At 37.0% G+C, this 20997-nt stretch overlaps 1 protein-coding gene across 3 annotated transcripts; it reads right to left on the reverse strand.

The window, feature by feature from the left end:
* Nucleotides 1-737: 737 nt before the first annotated feature.
* On the reverse strand, nt 738-18015 carry LOC109047163 (kinesin-like protein KIF26B). Of its 3 annotated transcripts, none has more exons than XM_042777975.1 (15): nt 17336-18015; nt 16847-17173; nt 15581-15955; nt 12215-12372; nt 11948-12119; nt 10135-10314; nt 9704-9797; nt 8220-8474; nt 7176-7364; nt 6826-6970; nt 6535-6694; nt 3635-6338; nt 3393-3562; nt 2117-2267; nt 738-1967 (listed from the first exon to the last, which is right to left on the reverse strand). In XM_042777975.1, exons 1-15 carry the CDS (start codon nt 17384-17386, stop codon nt 1768-1770), a joined length of 5331 nt encoding a protein of 1776 aa, XP_042633909.1. In that variant the 5' UTR covers nt 17387-18015; the 3' UTR covers nt 738-1767. The 3 variants fall into 3 exon arrangements, with proteins under 3 accessions (XP_042633909.1, XP_042633910.1, XP_042633911.1); XM_042777976.1 differs by having other exon boundaries at nt 7176-7359; nt 8215-8474; XM_042777977.1 differs by having other exon boundaries at nt 16847-17192; nt 17336-17474.
* Between the last annotated feature and the right edge of the window lie 2982 nt (nt 18016-20997).

Raw genomic sequence — 20997 nt, forward strand, 5'->3', positions numbered from 1 at the left:
CTTAATGCAATTTATATTTAGTCTTGTCAGGTGCACACTAGGCCTGTGTTTTTATAAACATCTTTTAAAAATCTTACTTGCATTTTAAATAAATGACTGAGCAGTCTTCATCAACAAAACCAAATAATATCTAATAATGTTATAATAAGCAGTGTGAACTCATCAGACTATCTCTTTCAGTCATTATGAATCACTCATAATCAACAACAACAACAACAGTGTTCAGTAATCCATCAGCTTCATATGCAAAGCTATTCAAAATATTTTCAGAACTCTTTCCCCAAAATATAAATAAACTATGGGCTGACATTACAGCTTTGGGGACAAACGTGAAATGGACGTTTAGATATGTAGGAATTGGAGCAGAAAGTAACGCAACCCTTGAAACTTGGAGTCATTACGGTGGGCTGCTGCAGTCTGAACTGTCTCTGACTTTATAATAAGGTAGTTTTTTATTCTGTTGTACCATCTGTGAACTCTGCATTTCATCTCAGCCGGGTAATATGTGTTATGACAGCACGATGAGCTGATCAGTAGTCTCACTGCAATATGTCTGAATGTTTTAGTAATCCTCTGTGAAAAACGAACCACGGATTTAATGTCTATTTTTTTTTTAAGAAATTAGTAATTAATAAGTAATCATCAGTAATCTGATGATTACAGTGGGTATTAATTTTGTAAATAATTAACTACAATTTCAGTAAAATAATTATTTAAATACAACACAAAATACAAAATGCATAATAACCTTTTATTAGCGCAAACAAGTAAGGATCAAAGGCATCTACAATAAATTTACAATAAAATTGACTTGCAAATGATGTGCTCTTAGAGCAACAAAATATACACTTGGTGTTAAAAATGACTTCTTTACAGTGTTTTTATCACCTTGAAGGTGACTCTCAGTAAAAGTTGCTTTTATTGAGGAAACTGTATCCCCAAATAAAGGACATTTTTGTAACCCTGGCTTAATTATTTTTTATTTCACACCAGTCATTTTGAAAAGGAATAGGTTTAAATTTGCAAAATGAAGCCCAATACTGTGTAAAACAATAAGGTGCTAGAATGTTGTTTAACAATAGATAAATTGCAAACAAAATAATGCTTGAGAAAGATACAGATTAAATGTTAAACATTTTTTACAGATGGACAAGCAGTTATATAGCTCACATGCTCATTGCATGCTATAGCCTACTTGTGTTAAATATGCATAAGAACATCATTTACAAAGGATTTACAAATGTGCAAAGTGAAATCTTGAACCCTGACTATCCAGAATTAAAATTTGAGCAGTGAAAAAGAAAACTACCCTGGGTTAACAATTTCAAGTCAGAAAAGCCCTTAACAGTGCTTCCAAGTTCAGACAGTATTCTGCAATCCATTATGTTGTTTTGATCTTCTCAATGCTAAAGCTAACCATACAAACATTGACAGCAAATTAGATTTCAAGTAAAGCATGATCAGCATCACTGCATTTTCAGATGGTTAGAGGATTTGTAAGGAGCCCCTCGAGTGACATGAAGGTAAATAAAATGAGAAGGAAGAAAAAATTATATTTCAATCCTTTTGTATTCCCCCTAGAAACTTTGCATTTGCTAGCAAAATTTTGTGGGAATGAAGTTTCTTGGGGTAGAGACCACAAGAATATTCTTCCTCCCTTCCTATTTTTTCCGTCACAATGTCCCCCAAGTGGCTCCGTAAATTTACACGCATATCATATAATATATTGCATAACAGGTAAAAGTGATCATGTAAGATCTTGACATGCTATATTCCTACGAACGCTGCATGATCTACCGTGGGCCGATGCCGCAACTTTTGTCTGCACTTGGGTGTAACGTCAAAGCTGGTGACCATCAAGACATGCGCTTTACAGAGGTTAACATGACGCTCTAGCCGCTGAGTGACTTGCTCCAAAGCCTCTAAGTGCTCCAGGGAGTCTACCTCAAACGTTTGCCATAAGTCAACTGCAAAATACATCACACAAATAGCATAGTAATTATTGATAGGACACAGTATGGGCTTTAAGCAGAATCATAAACAACCCTATAGTTTTCTATCCTACTGTAGTGCTTAAATTTACTTAATGTAAATAAGCAAACATATTAACCCTTACATTTGCGGGTCCATTTTCCAGGGTCCAACATCAGATGATGCTTGGTATGTTCCAACTCTCGCCTGAGAGCATTATACTTGAGCCTCACCTCTGCTATTCTCTGCTGTCGATGCTCCAGGAATTTCAGCTTTGCACTAAAGAGGACTATACCCTGAAAATGTGGATGACAAAATGTAAGTTTGCCTCCATATAAAAAGTGAGTCACCTGAGATTAGCATTTGGCCTACCATTACACCACAGGTTTTTATATTAAAGTAATATTAGTTTTTTAGATATACAGTCTTTTAAAACAAACACTGTATTCAGCTATCTTCAGTCTAATTCAAATCTTGACCCACAAAGCCATCAAATACACAGATACACTGAATTACACACTGTGAAATTTATTTAAAACAATACGATCATGGCCGCTTACTACAATGAATGTGCAACTTTACATTTTACTCTGCAACATAATAATACTACATAAACTTAAGTGAAAAATAAGAACACAAACACAAAAAAACATACATTCCTGAACATACAGTTTTGGTTTTGTGATAACAATATTGTTTTGATTAAATTATGGACCATTTGAGAAAAAGTATCTTTACTACTTTAAAAAAGAACTGTATTTGAATCATTGTATATAAGAGAATACAACATTGTCAAAAATTCCTGAATGTATACATTGTTGGATGAAAACATAAATAAATTGTTGAACGAAAACTATACAAATAACACATTTGAAAAACAAAATAATGCAAAATATTTCATAAATTTTCATCAAAAAGTTGCATATTTTTCAGAAATAGAAAAAAAATATGTAAAAACAATGTAAAATCACATTTATTCTGAATCAGTATATTTTGTATCTAGTTTGGGTCAGAGTTTTAAAAAAGAAATAAAAATCAATGGTTTTAAGTTTTGAGAAATTAGTCTTAAGGCTGAAATACACTATACACTACATGACTTTTAAAATCATTATAAACAAACACGCACCTAAATTCTGACTGCTTTGAGAGTGGCAACTAATGCTCTCCTACAGATTGCAAATCGGGGTAAAAATCTAGATGAAAGCCGTGTAAGATATCCCAGCCTTTACTTTTAGAAAACAGTGTTGCAAGTCAGGTTAACTGGCTAAATAACAGAGTTTTGTGTCTAAGCAATTCAGAAAACTGCAAGAGTTGATTCAAGCACTACCAATTTAATGGACCATACAAAGACAGCAGTTTGTAAATTAAATACAAAGCAGACAGACAGACGATTTTTTTCATTGACACATTTTGAACCTCACCTTGTTCCCTGCCCCACCTCTCTTCTGTACGCCATCTACATTATCAATCTCATAGACTTTAATTTCATAAGAGTCGGAACCACCCCGATCCACCCGGTGCGTTTTAGGCCCACTGACGGATCTCTTCAGCGACAGGAGGTTTTCTTGGGATGGACGTCTTAGACTGGACCCTGTGGACAAAGACAAGTGAAAACCATATTGTTTTTTATGCCACTATGCATTGATTTAAAAAACTTCCTTACCTATGTTGGTTCTTTTCTTGGTACTTCTCATGCCTTTAGCAGCACCGAGCGAGCAGCTCTGATCACTTATGGAGTTGTGCGTTGAACTGCTGCTGATTGTAGCTTCACTGTCTCTAAGCATGCTGTCATAGCCGCTACTGACCATACTGCTCCTGTTATAGAGTAAAGCCGTTTTACACATGGCAGGAGGCAGCTCTCCACTGAGAACACTGGTGGTATCGCTGGCATGGCCGCTGCAATGGTGTGGTGTCCGTGGAGCTGTGATCCGGCTATATGGGGACGGCAATGCGTGAACGAAAGGTTTCATCGTCCCCAGTTCCTCACATTCATCTAAATCAGACCCACCTTGACTAAAAGCAGAAAGCGAGTCTCTACTGCTTCTTAAAAGCTCAGCTCTTCCTTTCCGGACTGCACCGGGTGACTTCAAACCACTGTTGTCTTGACTTCGGGATAGGGAGAGTGTTGACCAGCAGCTTTGGCTGACAGGTGCTCCGTTAGGAGAAAAGCTTGAGCTCCTGTTGATTGAGTGTCTAGTTGGTTTGGGGGACAAGATTGGTATCTTGTGGATCTTTGAACTGGGCATGAATTTATTAACTGATGTGCTCTTAGAGTGACCGTTTTCAGATGGCCGGGTTGCATCATTGGCATCATGCATTGGGAAGAACTGTGGAACCCTTCCGAGACTCTGACTAGCTCGACATCTAACAAAGTCCTCAAAGTCTTCTTTAAAACCTAGAGGGCTGGCTTGACCTGAAATGTAATCTTCATCTAAAAGCCCTTTCGGAGCCATATCGATGAAAGCCGTCTCTTCAAGGAATTTGCTTTTAAGTCTTGAGCTAGAATTACCTTCCAAGCTTCCTGTCGAGCGCCTGCTCTTACTATGATCCCAAGTTTGGCTCCTGCCGGATAATGCTTTCAGTTTTACATTAAACAACTTGCTGCTCTCCTCAAAATGAGATTTAGTGTTGGTTTTAGTTTCAGTAGCCAGGTTTAGCATTGCACATCCGGCTATTCCAGATTCTTCTTTTGTCTCTTTTCTCTTGAGATTGGGACCATTTGTTGATGTTGATGGCATATTGTCTTTGGTCCATTCCACAAGACTGTCTGTCTTGGTATACTGTTTCTTTTCGTAAGTTTCTCTTGGATTATGTTGGTTCTTTTGTTCTGTTTTCATGTGAGGGACATCCTTGACGTCTTTCTTGCTGTTTAGGCACATCCAGCTCTGCTCAGGTTTAATTTCACAAGCATATTTTCTAGACTTGGAGACCTCACAGGGAGGGTCAAGTTTAACAATGGCTCCTTTAGGTATCTCCTTCACATCTTCAGTCAGGGGCACCTCAGACCAAGTATCATGCTGCGGCAGGTTTTTCAAATCAGTGAAGTCACTTACCTTGTCAATATGTGCATTGATTTTTGTGTGTTTTACAGCTGCATCTGATGAGGCCGTGGAGACTTCATTCTCTGAAGTCTGTGCATTAGAGTTGGAACTATAATAATTTGCTGTTTGTTCTTCACCTATGCTGCCGATAATCCTGACAGACTGATTTCCTGGCGTTAGAGCCTGGAGAGAGTGTGACTCATGAATACTTAATATTTGTGCCTTTCCTTGCTCAGTGGCCCCATTTATTGTTACCTCCTCAACCACGGTATACACAAGCTCATCATCTCCATTAAGATCCAGGGGCTTCTGAACAGTCACAGTGATGGTGGCCCGCATCTCTCTCTGTTTTTTTCCTGTACAATGTGTAATGTCTCCATTCAAAAAGGCAGAAACAGCCGGTGGGGAGCTCAAACTAGAAGACAGCGATGATGAAAAAGAAGAGGATGAGGTAGATCTCTGCCAACTCTTGCCGATGGGAGAAATTCGTGTCTCAGATTGCACTGTGGAATCATCCAATAATCTCATTTTACTTTGGTCTTCCAATTTCAAAGATAGTGCAGTGGGCATCACATTCATTATTTTATTATAAAGCTTAGATTTGCCTGGAGATTGGCTAGACAGCATGGGATCGATCGGTTTGACGACATCTAACTGTGGCGGACAATTGGCGGTACTTGGAATTTCTTCACTGTTGTGAATTATCACAAATGTTTTTGAGGAGTTTCCTTGTCTGGTGCTATTGGAATCTCTGTTGTTTGATGCTTGAATGTCCAATGAATTGGACTGCTTCTCGGTTTGGCTTAAGTGAGGTGATTTGCTCATAGTGTTCACTTCTTGATCTTTGCATTGATCCAACTCTGTTCCATCTATGTTTCCCAGTCGATTCTGGAGTTCTGCAAATGTGTTGCACTTCAGACACTCAAAATTTGATTCATCTTGCAATATTGTAGGTGTTGACTCTTCTTTAGCCTTTTCTTTTGATATCTGCTTTATGCGATTGGCAACTGGTGGAGAGATTTCACAAAACTTCATCAGCGAGAGCTTCTTGGACTCCAATTTGCTCTTGAGTAAAGATGGAATAATAGGCAAAATCTCTCTGCTTCTATTTGTAACTTCTTTATCTACAAGGCCAGAAGGATCCACAGAGCTAATGGTATCACAAGACTTATCACTCCCAGGGTAAAATGCTGGATCACTCGAGAAACCAGGAGAGGAGAGATCTTGATCCAGTGTCCCTGTAGATTGGAATCTTAGCTTAGTGGAATTATTAAATTTCCTCTCGTTGCCTAAGCTTCTTCCTCCAGGCGAGCTTGAGGAAGATTTCTGAAGAAAAAAATGCAAAAATGAAAAACTTAGCTTAAATTCACAGAACTGAAAAGTGGAGAACATGTCCATAATTCAAAAAATAAATAAACGGAGATGTTATAACTTATATGAGATATATAGGATTTATATAAAACGTAAAGCAAGGTCTAAATGAACAGAACCTGAAAACTGGTGAGCATGTCTATAAGCATACCCTTATCTTCTTTTTCTGACTTCGCATCCGAGTCACAGTCTGCATCGTACAAAGGCTTTCTGTAAGGTCTTCAGACAAGGTGGATATATGGGCAATAATTGTGGTGGAGCAGTTGACATTGTTCAGAGAGTCTTGCAAAAGCATTGCTAATCTACTTCCCCTGTAATGAAGAAATTATCACTGATAATTAAATTTACTTAATTGCTTTTTACTTAATTAAACTACTGTGCTTTATTTTCATATACTATTAGTAATTTTCTATGTTTATAAGTGAGATATACATAGTCATACCTATTAGGGGCGTTATTATGCCTGTTAAGATTGGCTGTGATAAAGTTTCCAAGCTCAGCGAGGCAGACTCCACAGTTGCTTTCTTCCCTTTCCCCCACACAGCTCCCTAAATCAATCAGGCTCAGCTTGCTTTGATCCACATTCACTGAGGAAAGTATATAGTTATATCATAAATGCAAAACAGCCATTTTTAATATGCTAAAAACAGAAACAAGCATGAAATCTCACTCTCCTGGATCAGTATTGTGTGAGAAATGTCATCTAATTGGCCTTTGTATATCAAGATCTGTACTGAGAATCTGCTCATACATATCTCTATATTAGAGCCATGAAAAAGCAACTGAACTCACTCCCGTATTTGGTGCTGCTTCCTATGTCCTGTTGGCGAACATAGAGGGTGAAGAACATGTGACAACAATGTGGTGGTCTCCCTCCACTGTCCACCATCCCACTGCGAGATGCAAGAGCTGCATCTAGTAGGAAAGCTGCTCTTTCTGGAGTTGGAGCATTTAGTACACTGTGGTTGGAAAGCTGGAATTAAGATAGCAAAATTCAATAATGAGACTCTCAAGTAAGTGGGAATGTCTCAATTAACATATCAATGAGTATGTATAAAATTTGTATTGATTGCTCATGAATATTTATTATACCAATTTCATGCAAAAAGTTGTTTTAAGGAATATTCTGGGTTCTGTATAAATTAAGCTCAATCAACAGCATTTGTGGCATAAAGTTGATTAGATTATCACAAAATTAATTTGTGGCCCTTGTCCTTCTTTTTATTATAAAAAGCAAAAATTCTGGGTTACAATGGAAGTGAATGGACCAATCCACAAAACTTTAAAATGCTCACTTTTCAATACAGTATAGCCAAAGATGCAAAGTCTATGTGTGTTAACCTGATTTCCTTTGAATAATTCTGTATTACAAACAATTTTTCAATGGCCATGACAATGGACCACCAAAAACCTAAAATAACTGTAAAAATGATGCTTTAAATGGAACAAAAATTTACCCTGTTAATTTCGATTATATGGGCCTAACTTATGCTGTTTAAAAAAAACTAACAATGATTAGAAATAATTTGTTAAAGTCATCAACATTAGGCCACAGTTGCTGTGGATTGTGCATAACGTGTGATGTAACTGGAATATTCCTTTAAATGATCCATGAGCATTGCATAGGCTTGAATTTAAACTCAGCTGAGGCTTTTCCATCATCCAACTAACTTTGTAGGGAAATTTTCCAAGTAACTGTGCCCTCAGGTTGTAATGCACTATTTTTTGCAAAGCTTCTTTGGTACAATATTTAGAGCAATATGAAAAGTGATGCACAAATAAATGGAAATTAATGTCCAGATATTAGAACAAATGAAGTGTGATCGACACTTGCCTCATAGACGGAGTCCTCTCTGAAGTAAGCATCTGGTTTATAGTTCATCTTGCAGTTGCCCGTGTCAACATCAGAGAGTAAATCTCTGATGGCATTGTTTTCCCCACAGACCTCTACAGCTGACACGGAAACTGAGATGTTTGCCCATGTCTTGTCTTTCTTCCTGTTAATGAGCTTGAAAAGCCACGATATAGCACAGGGAATGACTCCAAGGCTTTGAGTGGAACTATCATGGCCAATCATTGTGTAAGACATTCCTGTAAACCGAAAAAAAATTAAGTGAGAATGCTATGTTTTTTTAAATAACAAAACCCCATTTGGCAACCCCAACCAAGAATAAACAGTATTTTAGATGAAAAAAAAAATCACATACTGAAATATGCTAATTACTTTACAAACTGGGGTGTAAAAATTGTTGTGGCAATGTCACTACCAATTAAATGTAAAGCACTTTACTGGCAGTCAGGCATGGGCCGGTTTAAAAGATTTATGATGTCTGGCTGGGAGCCAAGGGCCGACTTGGAGGCTGGGTAATTCAATCTAGCTAATAGAGAATGATGTCATACTCCAAATGCCATGTAGAGACTCTTGTCATGATTTTGGGTGGATAACAATTAATAACCTTAAAGGTAAATGACCTGTGATGACACACTGTGTAGCCTCTATGCCGTCCCTTGAAGGAACAACGTTTAATCCGCATTCATTGAGAGGCTCAAAGCTATGGAGACGCAAAGCTACGGAAGCCTGTTTGATGAAAAGATAATTGTGAAATGAAGTTTAAAATAAAATAAAGTCAGGCTGCAGCATATAAAGTCACACTGTGCGCTATGAATAGTCAAACTTGAGAAATAAGGTTTACATTTATGAGATTAAATATCATAATGCAAGATATTAAGCTACACTGTGAGATGTATAAAGTCATACTAGGAAGATACTAAGTTGCATTTACCTTTTTTTACTCTAAGTAAAACAATCCTACAATTAAAACTACAGAGCATCAAAACTAAGCATCCTATCATATATAATCTACTAAGACATTTTATTGGGAAAGAGACAACTGTTATAGCATTTTATCTAAGTAGTTTAATATACATATCTAATTGATTTACGTTACAAGCTATCAGACCTTCATGTTACTTTTTGGCCATATAAATAACAACAACAGTGCCAAATTGCATGTTTTTGTCCAGTTTGGGCCTCTGAATAAAATGGAGGAGCTATATAAAAAATTTTTTCAAGTGTGAGTGCCATAATCTCACTAAATCTGAACATATGAGCCATAAAAGTCTGATGTGTCAAATATGATACAAAACACAAAACACACACATGCAAGTGTGAGTGCCATAATCTCACTAAATCTGAACATATGAGCCATAAAAGACATATATCAATATATATATATATAATTTTCTTTTATTTTTTTCATAGGTCACTCTTTATAGGTTTAAAAAAGATTTTAAAAAGATAAAAAAGATCCCCCACTTACCCACATTGGTTTGTCCAAAGCTTAGGATGCAACCATCAGCTCCTGCAAGCACAGACTGGAGCACTTCACACAAGCTGTTCTCACAAACGTCTGCCTGAAAAATAATACTTCAACTTGATTTTTTTATGACAACACTGTTTCATCATTTGTCAGTTGAACTGTAATTACTTGTACATTTCTAGGACCTTTCACATGGAATCTGTCTCCTGGGATGTGGAATTATTTATCCAAATGTGCATCTAACAATGAGTGAAATCAGCTCAGTTAATTGTACTGGATCAGAATATCCAGATATCGTATATCTGCACTCAAATGTGACCAAATCTGAGAGTGTTGCGGATGTTTGGATTTTATGACTCAGATGGGCTCCAGACAGTAGACAGATCAGTTTTCACATCATAAGACAGAAATAATAAAGCAGTGCCCCTGACCTGGGTTGAATCAGGGCCAAAGGCAGCATCAAAGGTGAAAGTCTTTGAGGACACTGTAGTTCCAGCAGTCAGCCTCTGATTCAGCACTGTGATCTGTTTCTTGTGCAAGTCCAGTTTGAAAGAGTAGGACTGAGACGGGTCAGACATAGGAACTGAACACACTCGCAGCATCACTTTGACCTAGAATTGGTGGGAACAAAACCAAAACAATATACTAACTGGATATTTCATATAAATAGGACTGTAATATTTAAGACTTAAACAGTAATATTTAAGACTTAAAATATCCCACTTTCTATGAAGTCACTGAACATACATCTAAACCAGGTTTAGGTTAATGCTTTGTCTGATATCTAATGCATTTGTCCACTGATATTATCTTCTCTGTCCTGAGTCTGTCAAATCATATTTACACAAAATGAATTATTTAAGAATCCATTATCTCTGACTGCTACAGTTGCTGGATATGCAGTGCTGAGTGCGATCTAGCTACCAGGTGCTACCCTGAGAGCCATATAATTTGAAACTCAAGACGAGTCCCATCAGTGTGAACTATGGAGAGTGAAGTCAGGGCAATCTACAATTAAACTAAATTGATTTCCCTTCCTCAAGGAGGTGGTGCGATGGAATGGGAAGGCCATTAACATCACATTCAGAGGTTACAGTATGAGCAGCTTCTCTAAATCGTGAGGCAGCAAGAAAGCAGCCACATCACAAGGACAGACTGAATGATACCTGAATCATCTGATCAGAGGTGTGGTATGTAAGGAAGGAACATTTTTCCTTATTCAGAAAATGGTACACAAAGAAAACATTTAAATGATGAATACTCCAGTCATAACAGTACCTTAATAAAGTAGTTTAATATTTCATGGAGGTTATGGTAGCTGCCATGTTAACATCCCATGACCAGTCAAATACTCACTTCATCTTGCTAACTAAATACTAAATAACGGATGTATGTAAACAGAGAATTATTATTATTATTATTATTATTTTTACCATGGAAGATGTAATCCACCACTGAGAAAATAAAATAGGCACACTACCATTCAAAAGTTTGTACGATTTTTTTTTTTTTTTAGATGCATGAAGATGAATAAAACTTATCAAAAGTTATTGCAAAGACTAATATAATATTTCAAAACATTTCTATTTTAAAAAATACTTTTCTTTTGAAGTTTCTATTTCTAAGGATATTAAAATACAAAACAGTTACTTTAAATTGTAATAATATTTCACATTATTATTGCCTTTACTGTATTTTGATCAAATAAGTGCAGCCTTAGTGAGCATAGGAGACTCATTTCAAAAACATTATAAATTCTTCCTGACCCCAAGACATTTGCATGGTAGTGTTATTCTAGTTATTAATTCTAGTTATTCTAGCATTTGCATGCTAGTATAAATCTTACTCTATATTTCTCATAATTAGCAACTGTATCTCTCATAATCAGACACAATATTTCATAATGTGACTTTATACCTTGCAATTTCTTTATTTCCTGCAGTGTGTTTTTAAACCTATACTCTTCCATATTTCTTTCTCAGGCTTGCATATTTCTACAATCAGTAAATGAAAACTTAACAAAACATTTATATAATAGCAGAATATAAATCAATTTACTGAGTGCACCTTAAAGAATTAAAAAAAAAAACTGAAGAATTCTGACTATTACTAATTTAATGGCAAATTAAAAACGACCATAATATAACAATATATCACTTAATAATATAAGCATCCAAACATTTTGGTGGCCTATAGTAGCAAACATTCAAAAATTAACATTTGTAGTGAACATTTAAGCCATACCTTCCCCATCCCAGGGTTTTCTTTACTCTTACTTGCAGCTTGAAAAATGCTTGCTGGTGTTGGAGGAGGAGATTTCTGCAGAAGACTACTGAAGTTTGTCATGCGTTGGGAAGCACTGCTCTCTGAGAAGTGCCTTGCTCTTCTAACCATTACATTCAACTTTTGTGCTGCCCTGTGAATGTTCAGTGATTTGACAGAATTACAAAAGCATTTCTTTGTTTTCTATGTCACAACTTTAGTTATTTTTTCCTGGTCAGAACATATTACCTGACAAAGAAAGACAAGGCAGCATTTGTTCCTGCAGGTAGCAGAGAGGACATACTGGAAGAACGCGTTGGCTGTGTGGCGCCGTAGTTGCATAGTGCTCTAGACGTCACATTTTCCTTCTCATTCACCTTCCCTGCATGCAAAGGACTCTGGGAGGACTGAGAAAGATTTATTTTCACTGATATTGTCAATCTGAGTAATTAAAGGAATAAATGACTGAAGCTGGTGCATTTTTTTCAACCTCAGGCCATCCAAGATGTAGATGAGTTTGTTTCTTTATCAGAACCGATTTTAAGAAATTTAGCATTACATCACTTGCTCACCAATGGATCCTCTGCAGTGAATGGGTGCCGTCAGAATGAGAGTCCAAACAGCTGATAAAAACATCACAATGATCCAGAAGCAACTCACATGATTCCAGTACAACAAATAATGTCTTGTGAAGTGAAAAGCTGTGTGTTTGTAAGAAATAAATTCACCATTAAGGCGTTTAATCCATCACTTCTGGCTATAATAGGAGTCCATAATCCATAATAACACTTCCTCCAGTGAAATGTCCATCATCTCTCTCACATCAAAATCTACCGACATATTTGTTCAGAACTGTTTTGGACTGTTTGTGCTTGTAAACTGTGATTGATCCTCATTCTCTCCTGATTCAGACAAGGCAACTTTTTCACTACAGAAAGCAATATTATGGATAGAAAATGTATATTTTAACTAGAAGCAGTGGTTTAAAGTTAAAAACATCTTATTGATGAATTTGTTTATTACAAGCACACATATTTTCATTTCACAAGATGTTAATTGATGGACTGGAGTCACATTGATTGCTTGTGGATTATTGTGAGCTGTTTGGACTCATTCTGGCGGCACCCATTCATTGCAGAGGATCCATTGCCAAATTTCTCTAAATCTGTTACAATGAAGAAGCAAACTCATCAACATCTTGGATGGCTTTACTTTGGGTATATTCATTTCTGGGTGAACTATTCTGGGTAAACTACACACTAAATTAGACAGGCAATATGTTTATACAGTTCAATAAACTTTAATTGAATGTCTTTCTGATGTTGATTTAAAAAATATGCCAGTGTGAACACTACACCCTGAACATGAGTGTGTTTACTGCACTGCAGTCAGACACTATTATTAGTGAATGCCACTACAAGCTGAGTCATACGTGCAGATGAAGTCAAGAACCTAATTTTATACGTGTCTCAGCATACAGGCAATGAATGCCTGAGGCTGCAGGCACTGACGGTATAAGTCATACTACAGTACAAAATTTAACCTCTTCTCAGCAGAAAAAAATACAGACTGCATTTCTTTGCCTCTGTTTGAGAAACCATCCCTTGGCTGCAGTCATCAGCATATCCTGAGTTTCTCTCTGCCTTTATGTCTCATCAATGCTTCAATCCAGCCATGCGAAATAGGAGCCCCCTCTTTGCTCCCCTCCATTGGCAGAATGTAACGCCAATTAGCACTGGGAGCATCCCTCGGGCAGAGATGGCAATATTGGCCCTGCTGTTATTCCTTTCCCTATCTCTGCTCTCTTTCTCTCACTTCTCTGTCGTCCACAGAGAATCTAAGATTTAATTATGTGCACATCTTATTTCCACCATTACGCTTTCCATAAAAGCATGCATATCGGTGGTGTCTGTTTGCTATTCCAAATAAAAACCTACAAAATGCATCTCTTCTGCTTTTACTCCATGCATTAATTTTTTTTTTTTTTTAATTCCACTCCAAGGACTGAGTGAGTCCACCTTGTATGTTTGTGTAATGAAATGCAGCTGTACTAATGGACTCTGCCATCATATAAAGATCTGGTACTGAGTGCTGATGGAGTTTTCTGAGATGTTCACTCTCTGGCTCACTTCCATAATGCGTTCTCATTTCATCTGTATTTACGGGCGCTCTGTATGAATATTTCACTGGTCATTAAATATTACAGTGATATTGATCAAGCTTCTTTTTTTCTGACAAGGTTCTCTGTGGCATGGATAAAATGTGGTCCTGTATCTGCTGCCTCTGGATCTAATCAAGGCCAACTAGAGGGCTGTGTATCATATGATGGCACACATGTGTCCTGGTGAGTCCTAGTGAGCAGTCACAGCTATACATATTTAATTTATATACTCTTACATTATGCACATGGATGATGTACTGGACATAAAATATGAACAACAGAGGAAGTGCTTCTTTCATTGCTAGAATTATTTGGAAAAGGAATACATACACTACCGATGAAAAGTTCTGTAAGACTGTTTGGATTTTTAAAATAAGTGTTTTAAAGTTCTGTAAGATGCATTTACTTGTTGCTTAAAAAATATGGTAAACATATTTTGAAATATTATTGCATTTTCTGTTTTAAAATGTAATTTATAACTGTGATTGTAAAGCTGAATTTTCAGTAGTCATTACTCCAGTGTCACATGATCCTTCAGAAATCAATCTATATGCTATAATCTATATGCTGATTTAATGCTCAAGAAACATTTATTATTATTATAATAATATTCTTATTCTTTGATGAGTAAAGATTTCAAAAGAACAACATTCATTTGAAATAGAATTTTTTTTGTAACAATGCAGATGTCTTTACTGTCAATTTTATCAAATGCATGTCATTGTTGAATGTATACATTTCTTGATTAAAAAAACAACAACAAAAAAAAGACTTTTTAATGGTAATGTATGTTTAGTATTATATTAACGTGAAGGTTCACCCAAAATTGAAAATTGTATCATTATTCACTCACCGTCATGACATATCAGACTTGTATGATTATTCTGTGGAACACAAACGAATATAATTTGAAGTTTTTTTCTGCACAATGAAAGTCAAGAGGCTCCAAAAAAATACTGAACCCAAATAACTTTCATTTTATGGGTGAAATCACTGTAACACTTTTAATCTTCCTTTGTATTCCACACAAGTAAGAAAGTAATATGGGTTTTGAACAACACGAGGGTGATTAAGTGAATTTTTATTTTTGGGCATAACCAACACTTATGTAACTTAAGAAAACATATGCAAATAGAAAAAGCACCAGCAAATTAAAAGAATATCTTCATCAGTTTGACAACATGTGCTACAAATACTCGCGTTTCTATATTTGGTTTCTTGCGAGTATTTGCAGCGTGTTTCTGTATTTGGTCACATTGTGTGAATTTGCAGTATATTTCGTTGTGTTGCAAGTATTTGCAGCGCATTTCTGTATTTTATTGTGTTGCAAGTATTTGCAGCGTGTTTCCTTATTTGGTTGTGTTGTGCGTAATTGAAGCGTGTTTCTGTATTTGGTTTTGCTGTGTGCAATATGTTATTACATCTAAATAAAATAAAATAAAAAATTGGCCTACCTTTTGAGACATCAAATTGTTTCCTTTGCATGAAGACAGGGGCCACAGAGCCTCCAAATGTTGATGTCCTTTTATCCAGCAATCCGGTGCTGCATTGCTGGGCCTCTGATGGGGGTCTGAGACAACAGATCGGTGGCTTGAGGTTCTGGGGAGCGTTTGTGAGCCTAAGTTCAGGCTTGTGGATGGGAAGTTGGCAGTGGTAGGTGGAGCCCATATGGCCCGGTCCTGGGTGAGGATCGTGCGGATAGCCTCCTGCTTCAGCTGGCTAAAGTGAGTGTAGCAGACACCACAGTATCCGTCCACATTGCCCCAGGCATCTACAGTACTAGCAGGTGGTTTCATGCTCTCATAAAGATGAATGAAAACTTTGGGATCCTGAGGCACAGAAAAAAGAGATGTTGTTGGTGAAAGTTAACTCATTAGAACATATCAGAAACTTTATTTATAATCACATATTTTTTATACTTAAAGAAAATTTATATATATATATGGTTTTTTATTAATTTGTATTTCATTTTTAGATTTTGTTTTTTTAGTACACCAATACGTGAAACTAAATTAAAATGAGATATGTTGAGATATGAGATATGTATGCAACTAGCTAAAATAAAAAAAATTATTTCAGTTAACGTTTATTTTATTTCAAGTAACAAAATAGTTTTTAATGGTTTTAATTTTACTTTCAGTTTTAGTTGTCTACAATAACCCTGATAGTCCCATCCTATCTTTATCTTAAATAAAGTAAGTGCTCAATCCATCTGAAATATTATTATAAATATTAAGAGATTTTGAGTTTACTGGGGAAAAAACTAGTTCTCCACTAATCTGTTTCTCCCACCACCAAATACTGAGACACATGCCATCCGCAAATCTCATCTCTGTCCCAGCTGATCACATTATAGTGTCATTTACTGTATTGTTCTCAGTAGGAACTGAGTTTTCATATCCCACCCATTATACCCTATATTCCATCCAGTGTAATCAAGACTAGACGAGTGTCACATGAATCACAGACCAACTGCAAAAGCTAATCGATTTAAACTCGTTTCAGGGGAAGGGGGAAAAAACATGCGCCTCACATGTAATTGAAATACGAGACAGACTCTGACCGAAGGTGTGGACACGCATGTAGCAGTCCACTAAATACCACGCAAGAAAACGTTGTTGTTGTTTTTTTGTTTGTTTGTTTTTGTTTTTTTTTCAGCTCTAAATGCATAGAAGTGCATTTAAATATACGCAAATTGATGATATAATAAATACACTTACTTTGGTAGAAAGATTTCCGTCAATTATTTGTTTTAACGCTTCCCTTTTGAAGACATTGAAATGAGAGATGCACTTTTTGCACAAATGTCCTGTGTCGAATGACGTCTCTCTTTTCGTCCCAGTGGACTTGATGGAGTTGTATTCAGGGGGGTAATCATTTAACGATTCCTTGGACCATTTTGACCGTAGAAGAGAGTTAGTGAGGGGTGTCGGAAGGGAGCCCGCGAACCCTGTCCAAGGTGCTGCATGGGAATCGCCCTCGGGCGGGAGACGCTCCTTCTGCGCTGCGTGACCCTTGAACACGGGACCCATTTGAACGTTCGTCATCTGTAAATAAATATATAGCCTACATGCAGAAATTACTTGTATTTAATATTCAACTCAATATGAATCATATGTAGTCATAATGGAATACAGCTGACCTAACAAATGATGCATATTACGGTACTTACAGCCACACAGAAGTACTTAGTCACCTAGCCGACTTACCATGAACCGCTCACTGCCTGTTGTTTCACAGTATCCTGTTTGATTCTTCATATTCTGAATGAACAAGTTCAATTAAAATATCTCAACGCGTCATCCACAAGAAGTTTCCATTCATTAAAAAAAAACAAGAACAAAAACTATTTTTTACGCAAAAAAGCTGACTTCACTTGGAAAAGATTTCGCGTGCCGTGCTTTATGTTCTTGGAGAACTTGGTGATCCGGTGAGTATGCTAAAGGTGAATATTTGATTTCTGTTTACGGAAATTCAAAAAGTCCTTGAATTAAATAATTCCTCGCGAGCCGTTCTGTAAATTGCCGTTGTTTTTAATGCCCATTATTAACTTTTAACTTCCTTAGGAAATCATTGCAAGCAAGGTATATAGGATACAATGAAAAGCTTTTCATATTCATCCTTGGGTTGTTGTTGCATTATGTCTGCATCTTTTTTTGTTCTCCGTTACAGTACCACCCACTTGTCATTGCTCTAAGGAATTGAGATCACAAACACTGCTGTGGTTACCATATAGTGAGCTCGATCATGAGATAGCGCCACCCACCGACTAACATTTACATCTGCAAACGGCAGTGCTGCCCACACGCGGATTTATTCAAGTCACTGCAAAGATTGGAAATAAGTGTTTTTAGTGTAGCCTATTTGTATCATAACAGCTCATGAAATTTTAAAGACTGTGTGATGAAAAAAATTATGAAATAAGTGTTTTTTGTGTAGTGTTGTTTGTTTCATAACAGCTATGGCGAAAATTACTCTTTTCTGTTTTGTTAAAGGTGCAAAATCAATCGTTTTCAACAATTAAAGCCTTATCCCCCTCCTTCGCCCCATGATGGGGGTCTTTTACTCCACATTGGTCTAAAATTAAAGCCTTATCCCCCTCCTTCGCCCCATGATGGGGGTCTTTTAATATGGGTTGGGGGTTAATTGATTAAAAACTATTGATTGTCACTGCATTTCTCAAAAAATTAGCATATTGTGAATAAAAAAAAAGTTCAGTTATTTTCCATAATGTAGGCTAATGTATCGAACACCTAAAATAAACATTATGTGGTTGAAAACACTGATAAAAATTAAACTTATATATATTTTAGATTCATTTGATCACATGCACAACTGAAATATTTCAGGTCTTTTATTGTTTAAATACTGATGATTTTGGCATACAGCTCATGAAATCTCAAAAAATTCCCACGGCCATGGAAAAAGTGTTTTAGCATATCATGAAAAGGTTCTCTAAACGAGCTATTAACCTAATCATTTCTGAATCAACTAATTAACTCTAAAACACCTGCAAAAGATCCACTGAGCTAAAAGGCAAAAGATGGGGAGGGGGTTTAATTTTTAAAAACTGCCAGCCTGGTTTCATTACTCAAAACCGCAATCATGGGTAAGACTGCCGACCTGCACTGCATGTCCAGAAGGCCATCATTGACACCCTCAAGCGAGAGGGTAAGACACAGAAAGAAATTTCTGAACGAATAGGCTGTTCCCAGAGTGCTGTATCAAGGCACCTCAGTGGGAAGTATGTGGGAAGGAAATAGTGTGGCAAAAAACGCTGCACAACGAGAAGAGGTGACCGGACCCTGAGGAAGATTGTGGAGAAGGACCGATTCCAGACCTTGGGGGACCTGCGGAAGCAGTGGACTGAGTCTGGAGTAGAAACATCCAGAGCCACCGTGCACAGGCGTGTGCTTTTGAACCAGAAAACGGCGGCAGAAGCGCCTGACCTGGGCTACAGAGAAGCAGCACTGGACTGTTGCTCAGTGGTCCAAAGTACTTTTTTCGGATGAAAGCAAATTTTGCATGTCATTCGGAAATCAAGGTGCCAGAGTCTGGAGGAAGACTGGGGAGAAGGAAATGCCAAAATGCCTGAAGTCCAGTGTCAATTACCCACAGTCAGTGATGGTCTGGGGTGCCATGTCAGCTGCTGGTGTTGGTCCACTGTGTTTTATCAAGGGCAGGGTCAATGCAGCTAGCTATCAGGAGATTTTGGAGCACTTCATGCTTCCATCTGCTGAAAAGCTTTATGGAGATGAAGATTTTGTTTTTCAGCACGACCTGGCACCTGCTCACAGTGCCAAAACCACTGGTAAATGGTTTACTGACCATGGTATTACTGTGCTCAATTGGCCTGCCAACTCTCCTGACCTGAACCCCATAGAGAATCTGTGGGATATTGTGAAGAGAAAGTTGAGAGACGCAAGACCCAACACTCTGGATGAGCTTAAGGCCGCTATCGAAGCATCCTGGGCCTCCATAACACCTCAGCAGTGCCACAGGCTGATTGCCTCCATGCCACGCCGCATTGAAGCAGTCATTTCTGCAAAAGGATTCCCGACCAAGTATTGAGTGCATAATAACTGAACATACTTTATTTGAAGGTTGACTTTTTTTTTTGTATTAAAAACACTTTTGAGATAGGAATTTTGGGTTTTCATGAGCTGTATGCCAAAAATAATCAGTATTAAAACAATAAAAGACTTGAAATATTTCAGTTGGTGTGCAATGAATCTAAAATATATGAAAGTTTAATTTTTATCATTACATTATGGAAAATAATGAACTTTATTAAAACATGTTAATTTTTGAGAAGGACCTGCACATGCAGCATAATATTCACTACTTTAATTTATGCATTGTTTATTATATAATGAATGAATGTTAAAATTTTAGGATTAAATGTGACTTTTTTTCTGTATATGTTTGGAGGGTCACAATTGCCTTTAAGACTACTTATTCATTTTTATCACAGCACTATAGAGACTATAATATACAATTGCATCACAGTGTGGTATGCTAGCTGCACTGTTGCTGACCAATGTGCACTACAACGTGTAGTCAAAACAGCGCAACAAGTGATTGGATGTTTTCAAGCTTTCAAGTCTGGATGAAGTCTACACCATCAGGCTATCAGGCTACAGAGGAAAGTGAGGAGTATTATCAGAGATGTTACCTGCCCTGGATATCCTCTGTTTGACCTTCTCCGTTTGACCCATACTCAGAATTCGTGCTCTGCATTTAACACACACACACACACACACACACACACACACACAGCAGTGGGCAGCCATTTATGCTGGGGAGCAGTTGGGGGTTCACCTCAGTCGTGGTATTGCCGGCCCGAGACTCGAACCCACAACCTTTGGGTTAGGAGTCAAACTCTCTAACCACTAGGCCACAACTTCCCCTGTGATTAGATTTATTGTATGTATGTACGAATGTATTGATTATTGATTTTAATGATATGCTGCAGATTGGATTGTGCCAATTTCATTGGGACTCTGTTACAATGACAATAAAGTAAAGTAAGCAAGATATATATATATATATATATATATATATATATATATATATATATATATATATATATATATATATATATATATATATATATATATATAGTATTCAACTAAACAACACATTGATAAACACGGGAGGTTGGGGGCATTTTATAAAAATACAATTCATAAGGGTGATATTTAGAAAGGTCATATAGAAGAAGAAGTAGGATGCATTTACATTTGCAATGCTCACTACAATGCCACTAAATCATCTTGAATTCACGAGCGAAAAGTCGTAAGCAACTAGAAGGGTCATTACGGTTGAACACGCCCAGTTTCCTCGATGCTGTTGCATTGGGAGGGGTCTA

The sequence above is a fragment of the Cyprinus carpio genome, chromosome A20 (genome assembly GCF_018340385.1).
Source record: "Cyprinus carpio isolate SPL01 chromosome A20, ASM1834038v1, whole genome shotgun sequence".
Lineage (NCBI taxonomy): Eukaryota > Metazoa > Chordata > Actinopteri > Cypriniformes > Cyprinidae > Cyprinus > Cyprinus carpio.